The 12058-nt window shown below is 35.2% G+C and overlaps 1 protein-coding gene across 2 annotated transcripts; it reads left to right on the top strand.

Annotated features, from left to right (window-relative positions):
- The first annotated feature begins 6316 nt into the window (after nucleotides 1-6316).
- LOC124829332 (G-type lectin S-receptor-like serine/threonine-protein kinase At4g03230) lies at nucleotides 6317-10690 on the top strand. 2 transcript variants are annotated; one of them, XM_088110282.1, is made up of 7 exons: nucleotides 6317-7754; nucleotides 8164-8304; nucleotides 8378-8574; nucleotides 8688-8898; nucleotides 8991-9228; nucleotides 9304-9451; nucleotides 10105-10690. In XM_088110282.1, the coding sequence occupies exons 1-7, from the start codon at nucleotides 6509-6511 to the stop codon at nucleotides 10426-10428; spliced, it is 2505 nt and encodes an 834-aa protein (XP_087966408.1). In that variant the 5' UTR covers nucleotides 6317-6508; the 3' UTR covers nucleotides 10429-10690. The 2 variants fall into 2 exon arrangements, with proteins under 2 accessions (XP_087966408.1, XP_087966409.1); XM_088110283.1 differs by having other exon boundaries at nucleotides 7681-7754; nucleotides 8164-8213.
- Nucleotides 10691-12058: the final 1368 nt, after the last annotated feature.

The raw sequence follows: 12058 nt of genomic DNA, 5'->3' as shown, positions 1-12058 counted from the left end.
TCACAAGCATGGACGTTGGGAGAAGAAAAGAAGAAGATCCGCGGAGGGCCTTCATCAAAGGTAAGAAAAACACAAACTTTCTTTTATTCTCTGTAATAGTCTGTCTTTAATATTCTTTGTTGCAACTGGAAATGAAAGAGGGAAACTCTAGTTATAGAGTTCTTGGGGAAAAGGGGAAAACCATAAAACTAGAAAACCCTAACTAACTAATTAAACCTGATTATTGTGCTTAGACAGTAATCTAACCAATTATTTTAGTCCCAATAGCTTCCCCTCAAGCTGGATGGTGTATACTCATTAATCCAAGCTTGGGGACGATGGATCTGAACCGTACACGATGAGGGAACTTGGTAAAGATGTTAGCCAACTGTTCATCCGAGCGAGTTGGAAGGAGATGTAGAAGATTAGCTTGTATCTTCTCACGAACAACGTGGCAATCGAGTTCTGTGCTTGGTCCTTTCGTGAAAGCAATGATTATGAGCTATGTGTCTTGCCGATTTATTGTCACATTAGAGAGAAGGAGTCCCAACTTCCTGAACTTGACGATCTTGAAGGAGATAATGGATCCACTATATTTCGCATACAGTGGCTGCTAGAGCACGATACTCTACTTCGGTGGAGGATCTGGAAACGGTCTCTGCTTATTGAATTTCCATGAGATGAGGGATGATGCAAGGAAGATACAAAAGCCTGTAGTAGACCTTCTAGTATTGGGACAGGTTGCCCAATCTGAATCATTGAAGGCCTTTAGGAGTATTGGAGAGTCAACTGCAAAAAATAATCCCTCCGAAGGCTTAGATTTTATGTACCTAAGAATATGTTGTACAGCCCGATAATGATAGTTAGTGGGAGATTGCATAAACTGACTTAACAAATTAACAGAGAAACACAAATCAGGTCTAGTATTGGTGAGATAGAGTAACTTCCCTATCAGTCTTCGATAGGAGCTAGGATCATCCAAGTGGCTGTCCATTTTATACAATGAGCTTGTATCACTTAGAAAGGGGGTAGAGCATGGTTTGCATCCCAGCATTCCTGTTTCCTCAAGGATGTCTAGAGCATATTTTCTTTGGCACAAATGAATCCCTTTCTTAGATCTGGCCACCTCCAAGCCTAGGAAGTATTTAAGTTCTCCCAGATTCTTTATTTAGAATCTGTTATGCAAGAGACCCTTTATGTGATTGATTTCTGTCATGGAATTCCCTGCTACTATAATATCATCTACATAGACAAGTAAGGCTGTAAAATCTGTAGATGTCTTTTTGATAAAAAGTGAGTGGTCTGACTTAGATTGAATATAATTGACAGAAATCAGAAAAGAGGATAATTTTTCAAGTGTTTCTCTGACAAAGAATCACAAGACAATAGATCAGAAATGGGATAAGGAGTTTTAAAATTGTTTTTCATAGATAAGGATTGATTAACGTGATGATCATAGTCGTTTAGATACCCTGGAGCCCTTCTAACTCTGTTAGATCTCCTGCAACTGGGATTTTCTTCACTATCAACAGTGTTATCATTGCTACTGCTGTCAGTGGCAGTTTGTTGTGTCTGCCTTTGATCATTGGTGCCGGTTTCAACAAGTCTCCTATCATCAATAGAATTGTAGTTGCCTAGAAGATCATTAATTAAGGTAGTTATGTTTGCTTCTTTGTCATTGATTTCTCTGCTGGTTTGCTGGTCTTTGTAGGAAAAAATCTCTTCATAAAAGACAACACTTCTACTTATGAAAAGTTCTATAGTGTTGATGTCAAGCACAATGTAACCTTTGACACCACTCTTGTAACCAAGGAAAACTCCCTTCCTAGCTCTTGGGTCAAGCTTATTTCTGTTGTTTTCAAGAGTGGAAGCAAAGCATAGGCACCCAAAGGTTTTCAAATTCAAATAAGTGGGAGGAGTATTATAAACAAGGTCAAGGGGAGTTCTGTTATTGAGAATGGGGGTAGGTAACCTATTTATTAAGTAAACTGCATGACTAACAACATAGGACCAATAGGCATTAGGCATACTAGATTGAAAAAGAAGGCTACGGGTCACATTAAGGATGTGTTGGTGTTTACGCTCCACAATAGAATTTTGTTCAGGAGTTTCAACACAGCTCTTTTGATGGTTGATGCCATACAAATCATACAAGTTAACACAATTAAATTCAGGTCCATTATCTAACCTAATGGTTTTAACCATTTTATCAAACTGATTTTTAACTCTAATAATAAAATTCTGCAATAAATCTCTAGTTTGGTCCTTATTGTTCATTAAAAAAGCGCAGGTATGTCTGTTATAGTCATAAACTATAATAAGAAAGTACTTATGGCCATGAATAGAAGAAATGGAAAGAGGACCCCATATATCACAGTGAATTATTTCAAAACATTCAGTGGTCAAAGAAACACTTCTAGGAAAAGGCAATTTATGCTGTTTAACATAGTGGCAAGTATCACAAACAATATTAGGACTCATTTGCACATAAGGGAAACTTTCACATATCTGTTTTACAGTCTTGTGTCCAGAATGGCCTAACCTATAGTGCCACAAATTTACATCAACTTATTTATAAGAGAAAACAAACTTTGGAACAAAATCTTGGTTCGGATTAGGAAAAACTTGTAGGTAATAGAGACCTTTGTAAGGATTAGCATACCCAATCATCTTTAATGTAGAATTCTCCCTTATCTGACAAACCTTAGAAGAAAAAGTTAGATTGCAGTTTAAGTCTTTGATAAGACTTTGGACTGAAATTAGATTAAAAGAAAAATCAGGAATATATAGGACATTAAAAATAATAAAATCTTTAGAGAATTGGACAGTCCCTGCATGTTCAATAGTGATAATAGAGTTATTTGGGAGTCTAACAGAAATGGGCTTAATTTTATAAAAAGTGGCAAAGTTGTTTTTCTCATAGGTCACATGATCAGTGGCCCTAGGGTCAATAATCCAAGAAAGGTTATCTTGTTTGTCTTCTGTGTTATTTCTCTGCATCTGGTTGATCTTATGAGTAAATTCATCAACCTTTTCTATCATTCTGAGAAGCTTGTGCATCTGCTCTCGGGTAAAAGAGTTGAAGGCAGCACTGGTGCTGCCCTGATGAGTGGCTTGAACACTCTCTAGGCCAGAAATGCTCTGGCAGACATTGGCTGAATTCCAGTCAACCTTTTTGTCTTGATTATTGTCATTTTTCTTATACCAAGGTGGGTAACCGTGCTTGGAATAACACTCATCCACAGTATGATTCATTTTGTTGCAGTAGGAACATTGTTTTCCATAGTTAGGATTCCTTCCTCTTCCTCTTCCTTGGCCACGTGATCCAGCACCACGCCCTTGGTTTTTCCAGGTCTGGTCAGGTCTCCAATTGTTGTTTTTGTCAGCAACATTGGCTAGAACTTTAGTTTCAGCAGTCTGGTTATGGTTGATAGTGCCAGAATCTTGTCTTTCTTACTGCATTATGAGTGAGAAAACACGATTGATGTTGGGGACGAGATCCATTAAGAGGATTTGAGTTCTCATAGTGTTATAGGTATCATTCAGCCCCTTTAAGAAACATATAACATGTTCTATTTCTCTGTATTTCAGAGAAATCTTTGAGAGTTCACAATTGCAAGGGATGTCACACGTATAGCTGGGTATGGGTCTAAGGGATTCCAATTCTTCCCAAAGAATCTTTAAATTTATAAAAATTGGCTAACACTTCTTTCTCCCTGTTTGATTGAATGAATGTCTTGAAGTAAGTCAGAAATCTTAAAGTAGTCACCTTTAGAGAATCTTTCCTTCAATTCATCTCATAACTCTTTGGCTTATTCAACATATATCACACTTTCTGCAATCTGTGGAGAAAGTGTCTTTATAATCCAGGAAAGAACCATCATGTTGCATCTTTCCCATGCATCGAATAAAACCTCACTTCTTTGAGGTTTCTTGATTGACCCATCAATGAACTTTATCTTGTTTTTTTGGAAAGAAGAGCTCTTCTCATGCTTCTGCTCCAAGAAGAGTAATTAGTCTCACTTAGGACTTGAGAGATGAGGGTAAGTCCTGGATTCTCCCCAAGATGCAGATAGAAAGGACTGGCAGGATTGGTGGATTGATCCATGTGATCCATTACAACAAAAAGCAAGAAGACACCAAGAAAGAAACCAAGAAATAGTAGGAAAGAATTCTGGGGCAGCGGAAGCAGAGCAAGTATTAAACCTGCTCTAATACCATATTCGGTAACAAGGCCCAATAGCCTTTAAATGAGAGGCCCACTTCCTTAAGCTCGCGAGAGATAAAAATATCTCTTGACCAAGTCTCTGCCAGAGAAGCCACCTTCTTCAGATGATAGAGAGAGAAAGAGCTCGAGGCTCTTCTAGAGGCTTAGAGAGAGAAGAAGGGTGAAGCTCACTTGGAGCGCACAAGCATGGACGTTGGGAGAAGAAAAGAAGAAGATCTGCGGAGGACCTTCATCAAAGGTAAGAAAAACACAAACTTTCTTTTATTCTCTGTAATAGTGTGTCTTCAATATTCTCTATTACAACTGGAAATGAAAGAGGGAAACTCTATTTATAGAGTTCTTGGGGAAAAGGGGAAAACCATAAAACTAGAAAACCCTAACTAACTAATTAAACCTGATTACTGTGCTTAGACAGTAATCTAATCAATTATTTTAGTCCCAATAATTATGATCAAGTCTTTCTGCTTGTGTGATCTACATAAATATCAAGAACAAGGTATACAGGCATCAAAACACTTTATTGTACATGCATTAAAAATTTTGAATGTTGATAAGTGTTAGGTCGTATTGCATATTGCATTAAATATTTTGGACGTTGTTTATAAAACTTTGTTCATCAAACAATATAATCTAGAAATTTTTATTATAAGCTTGTTTTCGTCTATAAAAGATGTTCCAATGTATTTTTCTCTTAGACACTATTTAAAATAACTTTTCATACAAAGGAATATTTCGTTTAAATTGTTTTATTAAACTTCAAAACTCGAGTTACTAGGCGGTCTAGTCTCTAGACGATCTTATCTTAACAAAGACGTTTTGGCATTAGTCGAATGTTGACTCGAGTAGGCTCAAGACGAAGGTCAAGCTGAGTATGTTCGGGTCGAAAGTAGAGTCAAGTCACCCACGACAAAGGTCCAACTCAATCAACCCAAATTGAAAGAAAGGTTAAGTTGAACTGACTCAAACGAAATGTCAAGCTGAGTTAGTTAGAGAAAAGGTCGAGACTGCTTGAGTCAGTTAGACAAAAGGTCGAGATGAGTCGCTCCTAATCATAGATAGATATGAATTGGCTTTAGTTAAAGGTTGAGTCAAGTCAATCGTGATGAAATCAAATCAATCGCATATTGAAATCAAATCAAATCAAATCAATCGCATAGTCAAGTCAAGTCAATCGTGATGAAAACTTTCACAAACTTTCACATATTGGAAAATGAAATCAATTTTTTCCTTCATTCTTTATGTTTATAGTTATAATTTGATAATGATTTTCTCACATACAATTTTAATCTAGAGAACAAATGAACTTTACCTTTAGATTAACATGCGTCATCCAAGTGATTAACATAATTTGACACAAATTCTATTCGAGATAACGTTTCAAGCATTCATTTGATTGGTTTCTGCAAAGAGTGCAATTTTGTGTAAATCATATAATTAAATATACAAGGGCAAATACCTAAAATATGGATAAGTATAGATATTAAATAGTTAACTATAAACATAAAATATAACTGGCACATGAAAAAAGTACAATATCAAATTTGAATTAATTGCGTCATTATTTTAAAATAATAATAAAACTCATGACCATCAACAAGTCCGTCCAACTTAGAAAGTGACACTTTTGTCTGCCTTTTCTTGTTTGGAATAATAAAACTCATGACCATCACGGGCTGGTGGCCATTTCTAAAGTGAACAAGTACTCCATTAGAAAGTGACATACTTTGGTTGGTTGCATTATATTGTTTTGTTTAGAATATTATTAAAAAATGATTTATAAACAAAAAAAAAAATGAGCACCTAATATATACACCTAGAAAAAGAATAAAATAATGGGTTTATAGGATATATGATAAGAAAAGAAATAAAAAAGAAAAAGAATTATGTAATAGGTGTAGAAACAATTAAGATGTAGTACATTACCATTGACGAGTTAGTTGCTGGTTTTTAAGTCAAACTACCAAGTGCTGTTTCTAAAGTTAACAAGCCAAGTCTCACTTAGGAAGTGGTGACACACTTATATTGTTTGGAATATTATATAATTGAAAAATATTTGTGGACACAAAGAAAAGTCTACCATACTTATGTGATAAGAAGAGAAGGATAAAAAGGAAAAAGAAATGTGTAATAGTTAGGAGAAAATTCAGATGTATGTGTAATATTGTTCATTTGGGTTAATTGTATTTTTGAAGTCAAGCCACCGACGGTGTCCTGAATACCAACCATTTCAACTCCTCGTAGAGGGTTTCTCAGCCAATATGTCGAACTGTGTTAAATAATGCAAACCAATGTGAATTAAGTATGGCATTAACTTCTTCTTCTTTGACAAGCTTGACATTATTCCTTTGCCTGTGTGTGTTTTGTGTTAATGCAGTCACCTACAGAGAAATTTTGCAAACAGGACAATCACTGGGAACCTCAGACTCGGTTGTTTCTGACAGCGGGAAGTTCGAATTGTGCTTTTTCACCAGAGTCAGAGATAACTCAACCAAGTACTACGTTGGTATACGGTATAAAAGGGTTCCAAACGACAAGAACAAGATTGTGTGGGTTGCAAACCGAGACTACGCACTTGAAACATCCTCAGCAGTTCTTACCTTTCAACCTGGTGGAAATTTTGTGATCATGGATGGACAAGTCACATACCGTGTCAACAACGTTTCAAATAATTTCAGTATGTATGCCATGCTCTTGGATTCAGGAAACTTAATACTGCTGAAAACCTCAAATAAACAGATTTTGTGGCAGAGTTTTGATCATCCGACGGACACCCTTCTACCCGGAATGAAACTAGGACATGATAAAGGAAACACTTGGTCATTGCAATCATGGAGAAGTGCAGATGACCCTGCCCCAGGAGCTTTTTCCCTCGAATATGATTTGGACAGGGTCATCCTAATCATCAACAATGGTTCTAATGCGTTCTGGATTGAAGACCACTACAATGATACTATTGGTAATATTTTTCGCCGAAGTGGTATGTCTATGGACAGCTATTTCAGTTTGCCAGTTGGTAATGACTCTAGGCTGGTACTAGAAGTGTCTGGTGAGCTCATCCAGGAGTATTGGTCTGATGAACAACAACATTGGGTTTCTATTCAGTCATCCAAGTGTGCTACTAATTCGTGTGGAGCCTTTTCCATCTGTAACCCGAAAGCTCGTGACCCTTGTGACTGTCTTTATGGTTTCAGGCCCTCTGATGCTGATTCTTGGAACAATGGGAACAAATCTGCTGGCTGTGTAAGGAACAAAGACTTATCGCCCTGCAGTAACGGTGCTGAATCCAACGATAAATTCCAGCAACTTTATAATGTTAAATCACCAACTTCGGACAGTCTCAGGAAGATTAATACAACAAAAGAGTGTGAAAGTAGTTGTTCTAGAAACTGTTCTTGCGTTGCTTTCGCTTACTATTTGAACCGTGATTGCCAGTTGTGGCTTGGTTCGGTATTGAATTTAAAGAACGTCTCAACAGATGTGGACAATTCTGATGATAGCAATTCAATTTTTTACCTAAGACTTGCTGCCTCAGAATTCGATACTTCTGGTAAGTTCAAGAAGCCTCGTTTTCTTTGATATAAATGTTGGAAATTTAAGTGTAGAGTAAAAATAAGAAAATTGAATTATGAAAAATCTATAAACCCATTGTCATATGACTTTGGGTTAGAGTAGTGTCAATTTTTATATGTGGATTGAATTTATGCTTTTATTGATGTTGTGTCTCTCTCGTTATACTCACTTGAAAGATCCATTAATAAACACCTTTGATTTGGTTTTGTAAGAAAAATAGAATGGCTACGCTTTGTGTGGTTCTGAGAGTTAGGAAGACAGAATCCTAAGTTGTTTTTCACTCAACTGCTAGTTCTCTCTTTTCGCTTGAGTCTCTTCACTTCACAGCTTAGATAAACTTATCAGTCAACACATGGGTTTTCATAGTTGATAAATTTTCTCTGCAGGTTCGAACACAACAAGAGCAAAAGAACCGGGATATACTATTAGCAAAAATGTACTTCTTCTGATTGTTATATTGATCTCCTGTCTAACTTTTCTTATATTGGGCCTTTTAGTTTACTGGATTAGAAAGAAGAGGAGAAAAGGTAAGAAAGAAACAAGTTTTCCAAGTAAATTCAGAGTATGTTAACTTATGAACTAATTTTCCTCAATTTGCAGGGGAAGATTTGCTCCATTTTGATATAAGCATGAGCATGAAAGTTGAAGATTCTGAGCTTACTGAATCAGATAGGAGTGCCAAAGTGAAGAAGGAAGTGAAATTGCCTTTATTCAGTTTCGAGAGTGTTGCAGCTGCTACTAATAATTTCTCAGATGAAAATAAACTTGGTGAGGGCGGCTTTGGACCCGTTTACAAGGCATGCTCCTAAACTCTTGGCAATTTTTTTCAGTACAAGTAATCTATCCTCTCCATATAAACAGCTTTTACTACGCCATATATGTGAGTTTTACAAAAGATAAGAAAATACAGGGTACATTATTTAATGGGGATGAGGTTGCCGTGAAAAGACTGTCACGGAGATCTGGTCAAGGATGGGAAGAGTTGAGAAATGAAGCTTTGTTAATTGCAAAACTCCAACACAACAATCTTGTTAGACTTCTTGGTTGCTGCATTGATCGAAATGAAAAGATGCTCATTTATGAGTTTATGCCTAATAAAAGTTTGGATCTTTTCCTTTTTGGTTTGTATCCTACTGTCTCTGAACTCTCTTAAATATCATCCCATCTGCCAAACTTAAACTTTGGTTGTGACATCTTTAATGGTGCATAGCAGATGCAACGAAGAAACAGATGCTAGATTGGGGAACAAGAATCAGAATAATAGATGGGATTGCCCAAGGAATTCTTTATCTTCATCAGTATTCCAGGTTCAGGATCATTCACCGAGATTTAAAAGCTAGCAACATATTGTTGGACAGCCATATGAATCCCAAAATATCAGATTTTGGATTGGCAAAGATATTTGGTGATAATGAGCTTCAAGCAAATACAAATCGAATAGTTGGAACATAGTAAGTCAATTAACTACAACTAGTGGTTTTCTTTACATGATCAACCATCTACTAATTAATCTGCCTTATGTTCAGTGGTTACATGGCTCCTGAATATGCTGTAGAAGGACTTTTCTCAATAAAATCGGACGTGTTTAGTTTTGGGGTCCTTTTGTTGGAGATTGTAAGTGGCAAGAAGAATACTGGCTTTTATCAAACGAGTTCCTTCAATCTTCTTGGATATGTGAGTTTCTAGGTCCCATCCATTTGTTCTTCATTTGCATGTTCACATTCAAATTGATTTCATGATTTGTGCATGCTCTAAGCCTTTTCACAAATGCTATGTTATGGCCTAATGAGTTTTCTATTTCGAGAAAAGATTCATTATAGATACTATTTTTAACTTAAAACCTCAATACTATTAAAAAGTGAATTTTTAAGCCTAACTCAACCTCACAAAACCGGCTTGTAAGGTGAGGTTTACACCTCATTTATATATTATAAATTGGCCCTATTTGTAGTCGATGTGAGATTTCCAACACACCCCCTTTTCACTGAGGTATAGACATCTCGTGCATGATAGTAGAAATTAATGGGTGATCCGATAGCGGCCCGACAACGAGTGGAAACAGAAATGCCCACTTAGAACTCGCTAGGATAGGCTCTAACCATGGCTCTCATATCATGTTAGAAAGTGGGTTTTTAAGCCTAACTAAGACAATGATAAGTTTATGGTATGATTTCTTATATGGTGTTCAATTTTCTCATTTTTATCAATGTGCAATTTAGACTCACTTGAATTTTCATCATGTGATGAAGTATACAAAATCATAGTGCCATACCAGAGTATGCTCCAAACATTCTAATTTTGAGGTTGTTGTGTGTTAAATCTTGAAGGCTTGGGATCTTTGGACGAGAAATTCAGGACTGGATCTAATGGATAGTGCATTAGATGACAGTGATAATTTAAGTAATAACAGTCTGCATACTGTGCCAAGATATGTGAACATAGGACTTCTTTGCGTTCAAGAAAGTCCAGAAGATAGGCCAACCATGTCTGATGTTGTATCAATGATTGGAAATGACACTGTGCCCCTTCCTTCTCCTAAACCACCTGCATTCCTTAAGGTCAGAGGTGATTATAGTTCATCATTGCCCTCCTCCTCCACAGAAAGATTTTCAGTGAATGTTATGACAGATACAATTCTGGAAGCAAGATGAGTGACTATGAAACTCCTCTTCTAGTTCTTAGATTAGATTTTCTGTTTAAAGTTTTGACCATCAATTTCTATTCCCTTTCATATTTACCACTGAATCAGGTTATAATAAAGCCTGAGTCTGATTCCAACAGTTAAATGATGTTTAAAATACTTATTTGGATGATGGATCTTGTACTTTTTTGAAGATTATAACTGATGATAGGTTGCAACATATAAGTAAAATGTTGGAACCTGGAAGCAATCTAGCTGATTTTGAATTCTTATTGCTTTATTGTTATATTGTTCCTCCATTAAATTTGGGAGAAATATGTTTTTCACAATTTATGAAAAAGAAATGCATCCAAGTCTCCTCTCCTTCTGTAATTATGGATATCTTAAATTTTAAATTTGTTGTAAATGATTGTTAAACTGTATACTTTTCCAAATACTAAAGCATAATAAAATTTAATTAAAAGAATAAGATAGCTACGAGTCTACGATTTTATTCTTATCATTATTTTCTTTATTAAATTCACTTATTATATTTTAATACATGAAAAAGGAATTGTAACGAAAGAATATACATGAAGAGTATTAATGAATTATTCTAGTTAACATAAATCACTTAAATCTAATTTCATATCCAGATTATATAATTGTAAAAAAAAAGGTTAAATTTGTATTGTTTATTATTAATAATGTTTAAAAAAAAATTAAAGTTTTAAACTATCTATTTATATCAAAATAACGAGAGTAATTTATAAAAAAGTAAAATTTAAAATATCTATTTTTTATATATATAAATTTAAGTGTCTCTTTTTTAAGAAGAAATATTCATTTGCAAAAAATTATGTTTATTTAATTAATCATTTAATGGATCTAGTTACTTTTTATTTTTTTTACGTATAAAAGTTTGTCAAGTCAAGAATAAACATGGTGGACGAGACAAACATACTAATTTATCATAAGTAATAAATAGCTAAGAATATAAATATTAAATTCATAAAGATTTGTTGATGGAAGTCTCAGATTAGGCTCTTTAAATTTGGAATGCATTCAAAGAAAAGAATAAAAATAAACTCACAAGTTTGACTGTGCAAAATTTGGAGACTTTCACTTTCAAGGAAAGATCCGAATAAGTGCAGACATTATCAATTTAATTTAAATTCAAAGTAGAAAAGGTAAGGAGGTGACCTCTTTATGCAGCTTTTGAGTGAGTGCTTCACCCTTCACCCAGCAACTCCTCTTCTTGCATCTCCTAAATTATAATTTTTCCCTTTCAATTAAATTTATATGTATAATTAAATGTTATCCAAACTCAAATTTTTGCCAACTGAAATTTAATGAAGTTTATAAAGCTTCTATATCTATCACACCTTCACTCTTCTTCATTCACTCGTTTTTCTTCCCTTGTTTGTAGTCCTTCTATTGATTGTGTGTAGTCACGGTAGTAGTTTTTGTGGTGTTGGTGATGGTGGTCCTATGTTGATGTGGAAGGTGTGTGAACTACATGGAAACTCGTTTAAGGGCAATCAAAAGATCTCTAATTAGTTGAATTTGAAAACTGTGGAAACCAACCTTAATTGAATTTTGACATTGTTGATTGTAGTAGTCAACCTAATAACTCTCATTACTGTAACCTTGACTAAATT

Source organism: Vigna umbellata, chromosome 3, assembly GCF_029865625.1.
Source record: "Vigna umbellata cultivar VRB3 chromosome 3, Vumbellata_1.0, whole genome shotgun sequence".
NCBI classification, from domain to species: Eukaryota; Viridiplantae; Streptophyta; class Magnoliopsida; order Fabales; family Fabaceae; genus Vigna; species Vigna umbellata.
Note: the sequence above shows the minus strand (reverse complement) of the source record. Positions and strands in the feature narration are given on the sequence as shown.

Bases quoted from the DNA above. Each gene is read 5' to 3' on its own strand.
- LOC124829332 (XM_088110282.1), top strand. From the start codon at position 6,509: ATGGCATTAACTTCTTCTTCTTTGACAAGCTTGACATTATTCCTTTGC. The intron at 8,575-8,687 runs GCATGCTCCTAA...AAGAAAATACAG, and splicing joins GCTTTGGACCCGTTTACAAG to GGTACATTATTTAATGGGGA. The intron at 9,452-10,104 runs GTGAGTTTCTAG...TAAATCTTGAAG, and splicing joins CCTTCAATCTTCTTGGATAT to GCTTGGGATCTTTGGACGAG.